At 40.5% G+C, this 14,106-nt stretch overlaps 1 protein-coding gene across 3 annotated transcripts in view; it reads left to right on the top strand.

The window, feature by feature from the left end:
• The window catches only part of vgll4b (vestigial-like family member 4b), a 37,562-nt gene extending 31,632 nt beyond the window's left edge, over positions 1-5,930 (top strand). For all 3 annotated transcript variants that reach the window (XM_016670430.1, XM_007549423.2, XM_007549415.2), the window contains one exon: positions 874-5,930. In XM_016670430.1, coding sequence (XP_016525916.1) covers positions 874-1,130 — 257 coding nt within the window. In that variant the 3' untranslated portion in view covers positions 1,131-5,930. The remainder of the gene's footprint in view (positions 1-873) is intronic.
• The last annotated feature ends 8,176 nt before the right edge of the window (positions 5,931-14,106 follow it).

Raw genomic sequence — 14,106 nt, 5'->3', positions numbered from 1 at the left:
TTTCAGTAATTTGAAGAATTATTTTAAAATACATGGGTAAAGTTTAACATGAGATATAATTTCCATTTCATCAATGAAATTAGTATTACTAATATCAGTAATATAGTAATATAGAACTTACTTTAAAAATTATCTGCCATCTTGAATATTCAAGATTTTACTTTGAAGTGTATTTTTATTTTGAAAGGTCAACATAATCCCTTTTTTTTATCTCTGCTTTAGTTACTTTAGCAACGTTAAACCTGCTTCAGCAATTATCTGTTGTATGGAATATTAACTCTTTTGTTTTGGCTTCTACTTTAGAAAATATTTTATTTGATATATCAGTGCTTTTATTTTGAAGAGTAACTGCAAACTCTTCAAAGCAAACCAACATGTAGAACCGAGTTTCCTATTTAGAACATCTGTTTTCTTTAGACAACCAGTCTTCTTTCATTGCTGGTTTAGGCCAATTAGGAATTTGGATCATTCGCAGTTCACCGAGTTGCTCTCAATGAATCGCTATGGCAGGCAATAATAACTTAAACATTCTTGTCTGTTATTTCAACACTTAAAAAAGTCACTTCAAGCCTCCATGACTTTCTGAGAATGTTGTATTTTCTTTGCCATAATAAATTTAAAATGGCTGTTTTTATGATCCCACTGGGATTTCAATGATCTCATTGAGGTTAACGGGGAAATTTAAAACGGTCTTTTTGTGTATATAAAAAAAGCCCCGGGAAGTAAAGTAGATATTTCCAGTGACCTAAAATTACTTGTTCTCAAACTAATTTAAGGCAATAAATTGCCCACAGAAAATCATAAAGCGGAATATATGTGGGATGTTTCGCTTTTCATTATCAAATTGGTGACCGAGAACTGCTTTTCTTCCAGCCAACACGGACTGCGACCCTGTTATCGAGGAACATTTCCGTCGCAGCCTCGGGAAGAACTACAAGGAGCCCGAGCCCACCGCCACCAACTCTGTGTCCATCACTGGCTCTGTGGACGACCACTTCGCCAAGGCGCTGGGCGAGACCTGGCTGCAGATCAAAAACAAGGGGAGTCCCTCGTCGTCCGGCAGCAGCCCAAACTCCTCTCCCGACAGTCGCATGGTCAATCACAACCACTCCCCGTCTGTGGTCTCTTGAAGGCAGAGAGGATCCCCCCGCCCCCTTCTCATCCAATCATCTCAGCTCCAAGGTCCATGCCCCTGCCATTTTGGTCTGTCACCAGCTCCCAAGAGGGACTGCCTGCCTGCTGGTCTGCTAAAAACAGCCAAAACCCTCAAGCCTGCTCAGTCACTGTGGATCACTCAAGCAATAAAGACATGCTCACCTCCCTTCCATTATCTGGCTCTGCCGGACAAAAATCAGTTCTGACTGAGGAAGATTCAAAAGCGGAACATGACTGGCGCGTCAGCTTGCTCCTTCCAGTTTTTCATCATCCCTGCATGATTGGCTTGGAGCTGAGCAAGTGTTTGTAGTTTTATGTACATAAGAAGAGGAAAGACTGTTTTAATTATTCACTTTCTTCTTTGGCTTTTTTTTTTGTCTGTTTTGCTAACAATAGTTCTGTAAGCTGATTCTGTTCTGACATGCCTGGCCTTTTGAATGAAAAATGAGAAACACACCTTAGAACGCAATCACAGTCCACCTTACCATGCTACCAAAGAAACCTCAACCCCTGTTATTCAGTGCCCACCTTGAAAAGCACACACACACACACACAGACACACACGCAGCCCCTCCCCTACACCTCACCCGTCTGCTGTACGCGAGCTCTGGCTGTTCGGCTGTTGTACATGACCTTAGATGATCGACTCAGTCTGATTTGCACTACTGCTTAAAAAGCTTTGGGTGACATGTTAGGGTTGTAATCTGACTCTGAACACACCGGGGCTTAAAAAGTGTATATTGATGCAATCACATCTTATCTCACGTGTTGGAGCCCTGCATTGATTTCCCAATAACTCCCGTTTAAAGTCTACCTGAGATTCGTCGACTTCAACATGTGTGTGCAAAGTCTTGCATGCATTGTCGTTTGTACAAATGTAAACACACTCCAGTTACGTTGGGCAGTTAGAAGCATGTTTGGTCACCCGCTACAAAGTACTTTTAAGCATTAGATAGATCATGGCACTTTGCTTGGACAGAAGTTAATTAAAAGCAGTAAAGGGAAGGTGTGTGTTGCCGTCTTGAAGCCAGGCTTCTGATCTGTGATCAGTCTCCAGCAGCACCTACCTGCAGAATGTCTGTCCACGTCGTGAACTCTCTGAAGGCAGGATGGGGTTTTAACGGACTAGATGTGGGAAAGTCCAGAAATGTATCAACATCAAAGTGTCATCACAGAAACTGCTCTGAGCTTCCCTCTAATCTAAGCACTTCTCAGGTGAATTTATGTTCCACCGTATTTTACAACTTCTTGATGTTGTCTAAGATTACGCTTTAAGAGTGTGAGAACAAAAGGACTGAAGAATAAGCAAGATGGAAATCAATGCCAGTAACTCTAATTTATGGAGGGAAAGTTAAACATTGAAATTAAAAACTGTTCCTATTCCCAGTTGAACTTTTAACGGTTCGTATTGAATATGAGACCCAGATAGAGGGTGGAGCTAACATTTCCCCTGAGAACTACCCGCCTGACGCCCCTTAAGTTAAATTTGAATGTCGATCTCTTATCAAGTGAACAAAACCAGAATTTGTTTTCTTTCAACATCCGACCCGAACGTTGGGCTCCACTGAACCGTCTGCTTTGATGTGTTTCAAAGGCGTTAACTGCTGACACTGATGAGGGGATAGATGACGCTGCACGTCACTTTGTGGTTTCCGAAAAGAAAAGAGGTGGTGGGGGTGGGGGGGCATGGCCTGGTTTTCTGACTGGGGGGGGAGGATTATCATAATCTCTTCAAAGACACCTTTTGTTTATGTGACTCTAACACCGGTGTTAGAATTATACTTGGCTAACACCCTGCTATCTTTGTCCCCCCTCCTGCAGACTGTGGTTTAATAATTTCTAAGGTTTTAAAGGTAAATTAATGCTTTTACAGGTGCATGTATTTTGTTTTATTTTTTAAATAGCTGGTATCTATTAGGGTTTTTAGCATTTCAAGCTTAACTATTAACCTTTTTTTTTCATCGAGACGTTTGTTGTTACTTCTTTTGTTGTCAGTAACAGACATAGACACTATACACTCACTGCTGGGTCAGTTGTACTCCATGTTATTATTATACTTTTGTATTGTTTTCCATTAATATTGGTATGGTAACAAGCATCTATAGTGGGGCGGCCTCCGGACAGGCTCTGTTAGGTGATAATGACTTCTTTCTCTCAAAACCGCCCGGCACGACGACGCCTGACGTCTTCGTGTCGGGCTGGCTCTGGGTTCTGCTGTTGGTTTGGGTTTTAATCAGATGTTGATCCATCGCTGGTACAAGATGCTACAAACTTCAGTGTGAGACACCAAGTCGATCCAAACTGTCAGGTTTTCATCAGAAGCATCTCTTAGCCTAACTTTTGTTACACCCACAGAGTCTACCTGAGTACTAGGTAGTCTCAAAGGCTTGGATACATTTGGTGATGTATCCTCTAAAAACAATTCGTCTGTGTTTTATTGACAATTAAATACATATTGGAATTGGAGAACTAAACAGATTGCAAACTAGTTTTTTTTAGCCAGCAGCTCTTTTAACCTCCCTCACCTGACATTTTATGCTTTGACTTGGTGTTCAGTGCTTTCTTTTCTCAAGAATGGCTTTGTTTCTCTCCGGCCTAATTACATTATATTTTGTAGTACAACCTGCACCACGGTGGCATACATTCCTCCAGTTGGGAACTTTTACAGGCCTCAAGCATCTTCAACAGTAGCCAGCGTTCCCTCCACGCACCTTTCTTTTATCCAGCAGATTTGTTTCAGACAAAAGGAACAAACTTACTTGGGGTGCCGTAACATTTTCAGCAACATTTAGAGCTTTTGTTTGAGAGACCTAGACTTGTAGTAGTGGAATGGAGAATCATTTCACGTCACTGAGCTTTGAGTTCATAGATGAGGTTTATTACTGTTTGCTGTTAAGCAGTCGGTAGCGAGTATGGTGATCCTACAAGGTTCCAAAGATGGAAGGTGTCCTCTGGATTGTCCACACATTCCATCATCAGCTACCAAACCAGATGGGACGAAACAGAAACCCAGAACGATTTCATGAAAAGAAAACAGTTTTACGAGTTTTCTGTGACTAGCAAGGTGTGGCAGGCGGGCTGGGGTGGCGAAGACTGAGCTGCAGGAGCTGTGCTTTTGTTAGCGCAAGCTGTGAGTCACCAGACATTCACTTGGCACTTAAAGTCTACAGTGCAGCAAAAATGTGAGTCCCCCTACAGATTTCTTTGTCGCATTTTTAATATCACATGAATATAACCAGGGTATTTATAAAAACAATCTTTGGATGATTTTATTTATGCTTAAGGTAAAACAAGAAGAAGCTAACCCTTAGCTTCTGTCAAAAGGTAATCACTCTAAACCAGGGTGCTGATTGACTCATTTTCAATGCCATGGAAATAACCTGATTATTGTTGTTTTAATTTGGCCACATTGACCACTCCATGCATGAATGGCCCTAGTAGGTCATTACTAGATCTCAGTTGGATTGAAATTCAAACTTTGATTAGGCCACTTCTTCAAAAATATTTTTTTAACACTGACCTTTGACTGAGCCATCTTGGTACACTTTAAGTGATTGAGGACAGTAAAATTGAACATTTTTACATTTACTCCTGTTTTGTTTATCTGATATTAGAATTGGTTTGTTCTGGAATATTTAACTGGCAGAACCGGTTGAAGTCTGTAAAGGGTTAAATACTTTTACACAGCACCGTACTTTAAGGTCTCACGGCAACGCCTCTCCATATAAACCGACTGTAGCGAGCGCCTTGCTAGAAAACATGAGGGAAAGAGGCTAGAAGTCCAGAGGATTTTAATTTCTATCATTTACTTATCATTTCACTACCACCCTGTAGGTAGGAGGCGAGAGCTATGCTTTGGCATGCACTCCCTACACACTGTAGGAAAATCACTTAAAATACTTTTTTTTTATATTAGGTAACTATGAGACCATCATTACGCTGTGCGTAACGAATGTACAGAGAAAAAAAAATCGTAGGTATTTTTTTGAGGAACAATTAATTTGTTAATGATATGTAGCTATTTAATTGTTTTTTTTCTGTCCTTATATTGTAATCATTGCATTTTCTTTTTTTTTTGTGTGTGTGAAAAAAGTTGATCTTTTTTTTTTGTCAGTAGTTTTGTTTGTCTGGAGTAAAGGTTCAAGTGCAGGAACACAGTAAATGTATGAAACCACATTACGCCACACAGATGTGTCGTCGACAATCGCTACTTCCACTCATGCCCGTTCGTCTACATTCATCAGAAATCTGAGACATTCAAACAAAAACATAACTTGGAACTATTTTTTTTTCTATTTTTCTTTGACGAAACGATTACCATTAAAGTGTAAAAACAAAAGTCACTGGCAGTTACATCTAAAATGCATGTAAGCAACTAAGTCTTGCTCTACGGATGGAGGCTGAATCACATTTGAATCCTCTATTTTGATCAAGGGCATCTCCGCCCCCCCACCCCCAATAATTTTGGTGGTAAATTAGCTGTGAATCCACCACCACACTTTCCACCTTTAATAAATCTTTATTAAGTTGTACATTCAGCTGGCAAATCAAAGAGGAGTTGGTCTTCACTCTGATTGCTCCACATGTTCCAGGTCTGATTTCTGAAGTGGAAGTAGCATGTACTTAGTGGTAGTAGTACTCTGAACTGTAAGACATAATGTATCAAAAATCAACAAATTTTGTGGCTCTGTGTCTCCTACTCAAAAGGTTTTGGCAGGCCACCTTTTTTGTACGTAAAATAGCCTTGATGAACAATAAAGTGCTTTTAAACCACAGACTGCGTGTCTCTGTCCTGAAGCTCTTTTCATGTGGTTGTGTGAAGAGTTGGAGACACTTCTGCAACTAAACACACGGAGTGTGTGGAAGGATGTCGAGTGCATATAGTTCCATTACACAGAAACCACACGGTCATCTAAAGCTCTTTGATGTTAAACTGAGAGGAAACTTTTTATTACACTTTTTAGGTTAAACACTAACAGAAGTGAATTAGCTAAGCTGAAACATTATTCATTCACAATTTCTGCTTTGCTTTTAAACACTGATCTCATCACTGAGCTTTTTTTTTCTTTTTTTTTTTACAGGCCTTAAGACTCAAACAAGTTAGCAGACACAGGACAGTGCAAAGTAAAAATAAATCAAACAAAAAACTTCTGAAATCTTAATTTGTCAACTTGATTTGGTTCCCGCCAGTCTACAGTCCAGCTGCACAGAAACATCTGTGTGCAGGTTTCCTCACAGGAATGATCTGAAAGCTGCTTTTCGTATCAGCTGCTCTGTATATGTTTGGGTCTCTAGTAAACAGAAGATGAGATGGACGGATCTGGCGAGTCCTCGGATGTGTTTTAGTGCCTGATGCTCTTCTTTTCCAGGCTGAATGAGCAAACAGATGTCAAAACCTTGCTGACAGAATCAACTAAACCCGTTTATTGTGGTGATCATAATTTACAATTTAAAGAGACAAGTCAACACTTAATTTTTGCAAACATGGTTTTACACGCCACAATAAGCCCAAGCTCGTTGTCCGCTTGTGAAGAATTAGTTTTACCATTACTGCTCAAGTGTGACGACGCACCTCGTGTCTAATGTACAGAGCTTGATGTTTGGTATTGTGAAGAATATTTTTGGAGTGAAATCCTCCCGCTGCTCCACCCCTTCAGATGCTCTCGTCGTCGCTCATGTCCCAGATCTGACAAGAACACAAACACAAAAGAAGTCTTTCAGAGATAAAATGACTAACAAGGCAAAACAAAGCAGCATTCAAGAGACGTCAGAGAAACTTCCAGGAGACTTTTTTCCTTTGAAAGCTCCCGCAGCAGCAGGTGTTTGGGCTTTAAAGTTTTCCTACTAACAATTTAATGTTACGTTTACATACTGGAGTCTCGAGTTGGTATGCTCCGTCTTCACAAACATCCTGAGTAAATAAAGTTCCGGCTTCAGAAATACTGTTTGCATGTTTTTATCACCAACTATATGTGAAACTGAAAGCTACATTGCAATAATACAGAACAAATCCAGTGCATCATCATGCAAACTAATGCAGAGCAAAAAGGGATTTTGGTCATGTACTACACAGGATTCGGATTTCTTCTAATTGTTAGAAACATTCAGAGCCTGGAGTGCTGCAGATTTGGAAAAAGCTTTTCCAAAAACATTAGTGAGAATCACTCCAAGGAGCTTTCTGACCAGGAAGTGACACAGAAACACAGAAGGACCGGCTTTTCAGGAGTGTCGGTAAACAAAAGTGGCCTTCTTATGCAGCAGATTCCTCGCATTCCCCCACTGTAAAGCGTAATTCACATACCTCCTCCAACACCGACTGGAATGCTGCACAGACTGAGACACATCTCTGACACACATATGCTGCATTCCTCGACTTCACTGCTCAAAGAGCTGAGACATAGCGTCCCAGAAAACTAAGGAATCCCCTACCAAAAACGAAAAAAAAAAAAAAAACACCACTAATGTGGAGAACATCAAACTACAGGCTGAAAGAAACCACTGAGAAAAGACCATTTATAGATATATGTCCCATTCTATGAAATACTCACACATCTTTAATATGTCAAATAAAAGATACTGTTTCAAACTTTGTTGAAAACAAAACAAAAAATCCAAAAAAAGACAAACAAAAAAAAACAAGAAGTGAAGTATTGTCAGACCAATAACATCAATAAAAAGCACAAGTTCATCATATTCAATTAAACAATTGCAATGCTAACAAAATAATCCCAATAACTTTAAAGTTTATTAGTTTGTTCTCCATCAGTGCTTCTCATTGATCTCGTTCAGGTGATCCATTAACTAATATATCACTGGGCAGAAATGTTTGCTTGTGTTGGACATCTACAGACTACTATCTTTTTCCCCCAAAAGGTCCAAGTCTTTCTGTCCACCCACTCATCTATCTGTAGAGTTACAAGTTAATCTATCATGCAGTGTTAGGACTGTGTGAGGAAGTCGGAGTTCCACGCATATACAGGAAGAACACGCCAACTGTTTGCAGAAAACCCCGGGTCTGTTATAGAGGTGATGAGAGTCAAATGAATGAACAGTTCCTCAGTTCAGTTGTGAGGTGCAACTTTTAGATTGGATGTATGCATCGTGTGCAAAGACCACAACATCAGGCTGCGTCACGATGCTGCTCAAGACGACGGCACAAAGAAAAACTGTTGAACTTTTAACTTCAACCTGGACTGACATGTTTCTCTCACTGTGAATCAGGAGAAACAAGTTAATTATTTCAATAAAATATATAAAACTGTTCCCCTGAAACTGCACAAAAGCTGAGCTTGTGGTCATTTCACTGGACATTAATTTATATAGCCACACAGAAGCTGTGTGTGCAACAGCCTCCAAGAAGGCCTCTTGGTAGATTTGATCGTGTTAAATCTGGGAACCTCATGGCGAGGGATTCTTGGAAACTACAGAACCTGACTTGTATTTACAACAATTCTTGAAACTGTCATGAGTATGAGGTAGATGAGAAGCAGCAGAGGCCCAGACGTGCACCAAGGTGTTTGGGTGTTGTTGCTAAGGCACACATGAGGTTTCTCTCTGCATCATTTGATTAAAGATGATCTCATTTCACTAAACCTTCAACTCAAACAGTCATAAGTTTTAGTGCAGGTTTTACCACTGTTATCTCGGACAGAAGAAAATGTGTAATGATTAACGCTGTTTGTTTGCTGGTTCTCACTTTAAATTAATATGAAAATAAGAAAAAAATTATTATTGTATGAATGAGATTAATGTCAAATTCCAAAGGGAGAAAATTTTGACGGTTTACAAATGTTCTTCCAAAACAATCTTGAGAAATGTTAAAGTCTCTGAATTACTAAAAAGTAATTGTAACCGGCAGGACAAACAAAGGAATGCTAAGCACAAACTGATAGCTGGAAAATTTCCACCAAAAATTGACGTTAAAAAAAAAAAAAAGAAAAAAGATAGACAGGATAAAGTTGTCTGGAAAAAAAAGGAGCTTATTTGATTCTTACTAACAAGTCAACCTTGCAAAATCATTCAACGTGAACTGGATTTTCAACCTCACCCAATCAGATTTCAGCTCCTCATTGTCCTGCGGCGTGTTTGTGGTTTGGCTGCACTCAACCAAAAGAGAAATTACCGCACATCGCACTGAAAGGCATCAATGTCAAGGAGCCAAGAGTCGCCCAACCTGTTCTGCCGCACATGAACTCGTCTTGTTTACATGCTGCATCCACAGTGTGTTTGTCAGAGCGAGTTTGAGGCCCAGAGTGGAAAATCAGAGAGTAATTCATATCAAAGCTGGACGCTCTGCATTTCTGCTCCACTGCAGCAGGAGAGCAACCATCAGAAGGACAGAAGCAAAGGCCGCTTTGAAAACCAGCGAGATTGGAGCCCCTCTCTGGATGGCTGCCGTGCCAAACTGAGGTCTTGTGTGTGTGTGTGTGTGTGTGTGTGTGTGTGCGTGAGTATGTGTGTGTGTGCAACCTTTTGTACAAAATGGAAAGAGGGTTGGAGTGAGTGGGAGTTTTCAATTAGGGAAGGTGGGTTGGGGAGGATTATGTAACATGAATAGCTTGAGCGAACTGAAGCCAACAACTTTACTCCAGCCTGCAAAGTACGACTGAATAGCTGGGATGTTTCTCAACCGTTTCCCTCCGTCGGTGCAACGATTAAGCAGATTTCTGCAAAGACAAATCAGCTCCAGCCAATTAGGAAGCTTGACAATTATACAAAGCTTAAAGTTTACAAATGGTCCTAACCTGGATGGAAAACACACATATTATTTTGTCACTATGCATAAGTACACTGTTTAATACGCTTCGGCCAAAGAGACAGCATCTTATTTCAATACAATACAATAGGAAGGGCTCAGGTGTTACAGCAGTGAAATCCTGCCTAAATACCTGCTGCAAAAGTCCAAGTTTCCATATTCATTAGCAAAAATGATAAACACTATGCTACACAGATTCATGAATCTAATCCCTTCTAAAAGTAGGAAAAATACATTTGAAATTGCATTGGCGTCTTTTCAAGTATTAGTGTTTTCCAATAAACAGAGTTGAGATGGTTTGGACCTCAGATCAGAATGTCTCTTCAATGCCACTCCTAAAGCAATTCCAGTTCTGAAGGACAGGACCAGAAAGGTTTGGGACAAACCAAAGTGTTGCTGGAGAGAGAGGTGACTGGGGGCCTACCTTATATCAGGAACTAACCTGAGATCAGAAGAAGATGGATGGACTGATGAATAGATGGATGGATGGACGGACAGATGGAAAAATTTTAGAAATCGGAGCAGTTTTTAGAAATCTGCTCCGACTGGACCTTGGCTGTAAAAGCTGCACATCGACAGGCCTCTCACCTTCACACCTTCACTTATTGTGGATTTAAAAACAAAAACAACGGCACCGACAGCTGGATGTTTCATAAAGCCCAGCTCGTAATCTCTGTGAGAAAGTGTTAGGACCAAGCGGGGCTCCGGCTGATAAGATAATCCGGGCTAGTTGTTGAAACAACGCTAAGATCTGATCAGATAGAGGAGGCTTTAGCTGGAAGCGGCGGCTGCTGGAAACGCAGCCAAGCCTCAACTGCTGCTGCTGCTGCTGATTACTGCTCTCCCATAAACACAACAACAAGCCCCAGCATGAGGGGTTTCAGCAGCGTTTGCCACTCCGCAGGCCTGGAGAAAAGCAGCACTTTGAAAAAAAAAAGAAGTAAAGCCAGAACTCCTTTTGTTTTCTTTGCTTTGAATAAACTTGTTCAAGAGGGGACCTTTGTGGGATCGTTGTGATTTCACTTCCACTGCCACTTTCAGGCAGATGACTCAGTACTGTGGCCCGTTTGGGGAGCCGTTTTAAAACCCGGAGCCCTCACACAGGAGTACATCCTATGTGCGGGTGGCCCCAGTGGGACTCCAACCTCTAAAGCCATTCAGCTAGGCAGCACTACTCAACCACTGATAGACTGGGCTATTAAAAACACATCTGCTTTACATATTAGAACTGACACCAAAGAACAAAGCGCAAAGTCAAGCTTTCATCATGGAGACTGGCTCCATCTGATATGCAATTAGAGGACCACACAGAGTGATGTGGTTTAGGGCTGCTGGGCGCAACAAGCACTAAGAGCTGCTAGTTTAAAAAAAAAAAAAGCAACAACAAAAAAAAACATGTATGTTGGGAAAGCCAGTCAGTTTGAATTGATGTTTGTTGTCTGGTGATTGTGTTTGTGACTTTTTTTCAGACCTAAATTAAGCAGTTAGTATCTGTCATTATACGCAGAGGAGCTCCTGATGCAGCAGACGTGTTTGTTGAGGGATGGAGGGATGCCCATCAGACAGGGAGAAGGAAATCCCTCCTTGGACTAAAACCAGGAATGTGGAGCTCTTATTTTTGTTTCCCACTTTGGTATTGCAATGGGGTCCTTGATTTTCAATCTGCCCTTCTTTCTATTTGTGGATTCTGCCAAAAAAAAACAAAAAACATTCATGTGAAAAAGTACAATCAGAGTCTTCACATGGTCTGATATTTCAGGATTAGTCAATCTCTCTGGGTATTAGTTGAGGATCACTGAACTGTTAGTGGAGCGTTTTCCGTACAGATGAATGTGTTTTTCCGAGATTCAAACGTATAGGTTAGGATTTCCAAGTTGGATAAAAATCAACTCAAAATTGATTGAAAATACATCTCCTCAACACTGCCATGACATCTGTAGACACAGACATGCATTTGCTCTGCTGTTAGTTTGTATTTTATTAATTCAAGAGCACACAGACAGTGTATTGTACGAGTAAATGCTCTGCAACCTCTTCATATTACAAACGCAAACTTCAATGCATTTTAAGGGGTTTTTGTAATAGAATAAGTAGAACATAAACTGTTTCATGTTTTACTGCAGTCACAGCAGCAAGCCTTTGGTCTCTACCAGCTTTGTGCATCTAAGATTAAAACTTTTACCAATTCCTATTTCCAATTTTCAGTCGGATTGCATATAGCATGTGCCTGTGGATCGAATTTTTATGTCTTGGTACAGATTCTCTAGTTTAATTCTGGACTTTGACTGGATCATTCTGACACTTGAATATGTGTTGATACAAACCACGTTGGTGTTCTGCAGGAAGGCAGACCTCACCCAAACTCTCAAATCTTTTGCAGCATCCAAAAGGTTTTCTTCTAAAATGTTCCTGATCGACTCCACAGCCAATATATTGCCTAACCTGAGCTGTTGGTCACTGCAGCTCTTCCAGAGTTACCATGGGCCTCTTGGCTGCTTCTCCGGTTTATTCTCTTTTTGCGAAGCCCCTTAGTTTAGGTTTGAAGCTGTGCCATTTTTTCCAGCTTTAGAAGATGGATTGAACAAACTTCAGCATGATGTCCGAAGCTTGAGATGTTGTTTTATAACTCAGCTCTCCTTTAGACTTCTCCATAACTTCATCCCTGATCTGTCTGCTGCGTTTCTTGGTCTTTATGCTGCTGTTTGCTCACTAATTATATACATTTTTACTGAGATGTAATCATAAACAGGTGGATTTCACTCACTAATTAATAGACTTCTGAAGCCTTGGTTCTTCTGGAGTTTATTTTGGGGTATAAGAGTAAAAGGAGATGTATACAAACGGTTCTGATTTTATTCTTCTACTTCACAATCATGCATTTACGCATGATTGTGAAGTAGCCAAAAAAACATTCATGTTTTTTATACATGGTGGTATAAAATGGTGGTGGCTGGGCTATACTGTGAGGGTGTGCTTGTTCAACTGAATACACATGCTAGCACCACTTTTCTACATTTTATTTCTTAAAGAATTAAAAAAATATTTAATTTTCCTTCCTCTACAATGAAGTCTCAACAAAGTACACTGATGACTGTAGTTGTAGCATGACACATCTATTACAACTTATGCCTCAAAATAACTTGGTCAGAGAATTTGAAAACTAACTTCTCCCTATTTTACGAAAACCCTCTGATTAGTGAGCCTCAGGTATTTATGATGAATGATTGTCAGTAATGTTGGTTTATTCATTAACCACAGTAGGAGGTTATCTACACCAAATATTTGTTCGATAATTAAAAAGAGAGTCTAAAACAGCTTAAACTGTTATTTCTATGACTGACAGATCTAATAGTCATCAACAGAAAGCAGATCAAACACCACACAAAGGTGTCTGCTCAGGAAATGTGTTTCCTCTAACAAATGATTCACATCTGGGAGTGTGGATTAAAGAGCTGAAGGGGTGCTTCCCTTTTCATCTGCCCCCTCCGAATCTCCCGAGGGCGGGTTTTATTTCTAGGAGGACAGAAGACCCCTAAAAGTGGCTTCAACAATCACAGCGAGAAGCAACAGTCAATAAAAGTAGCTCCTGCACAGCTCACAATGGGTTAGTGGTTGGAAACCCTTACCAGTTATCCACATTGGGGGAAAAAAAAAATCCCAGAAAAGACTTACAACGGTTTCTTTTTTAGCTCCTCTCCTTTGCTTTCCTCTCTTTTGGGAAACCGCACTGCACTTATCATGGAATTACCAAAAGACACACTTAAAATCACTGTAACAACTACAACAATAGCAAGTGTGTGTGCATGTTTATGGGCCTTTGTGGTGAACCTGTACTGCTGAGCGAGAGATCAGGCCTCACTCCCACAATGACAGCTCACATATATAAACATCATATACTGGAACAAACAAATGATCTGTGGCTTCTGGCTGCAGGATGTAAATAAATAATGCAGCTTTGGGTGTGGCCTCCGTGAGGCGTCGCTTTCCGGCTCAGAGGAGGGCTCTGCCCTGAAACGCCGGCGCTTTGAAGTCGACTCAGAGCTGGGATGAGGTTTAAAAATCACCTGAGGTGTTGCTGAAGGACAACTTTAGCTTAGTTTATCAGGAGGCACGATTTCAAAGCGGCGAGAGAAGAGCAAAAGCATTTTTTACCATGTGTACATAATGATTTTCTTATATTTTTTGTTTCAGACTAT

This window comes from Poecilia formosa, unplaced genomic scaffold, assembly GCF_000485575.1.
Source record: "Poecilia formosa unplaced genomic scaffold, Poecilia_formosa-5.1.2 Scaffold2, whole genome shotgun sequence".
Lineage (NCBI taxonomy): Eukaryota > Metazoa > Chordata > Actinopteri > Cyprinodontiformes > Poeciliidae > Poecilia > Poecilia formosa.
Note: the sequence above shows the minus strand (reverse complement) of the source record. Positions and strands in the feature narration are given on the sequence as shown.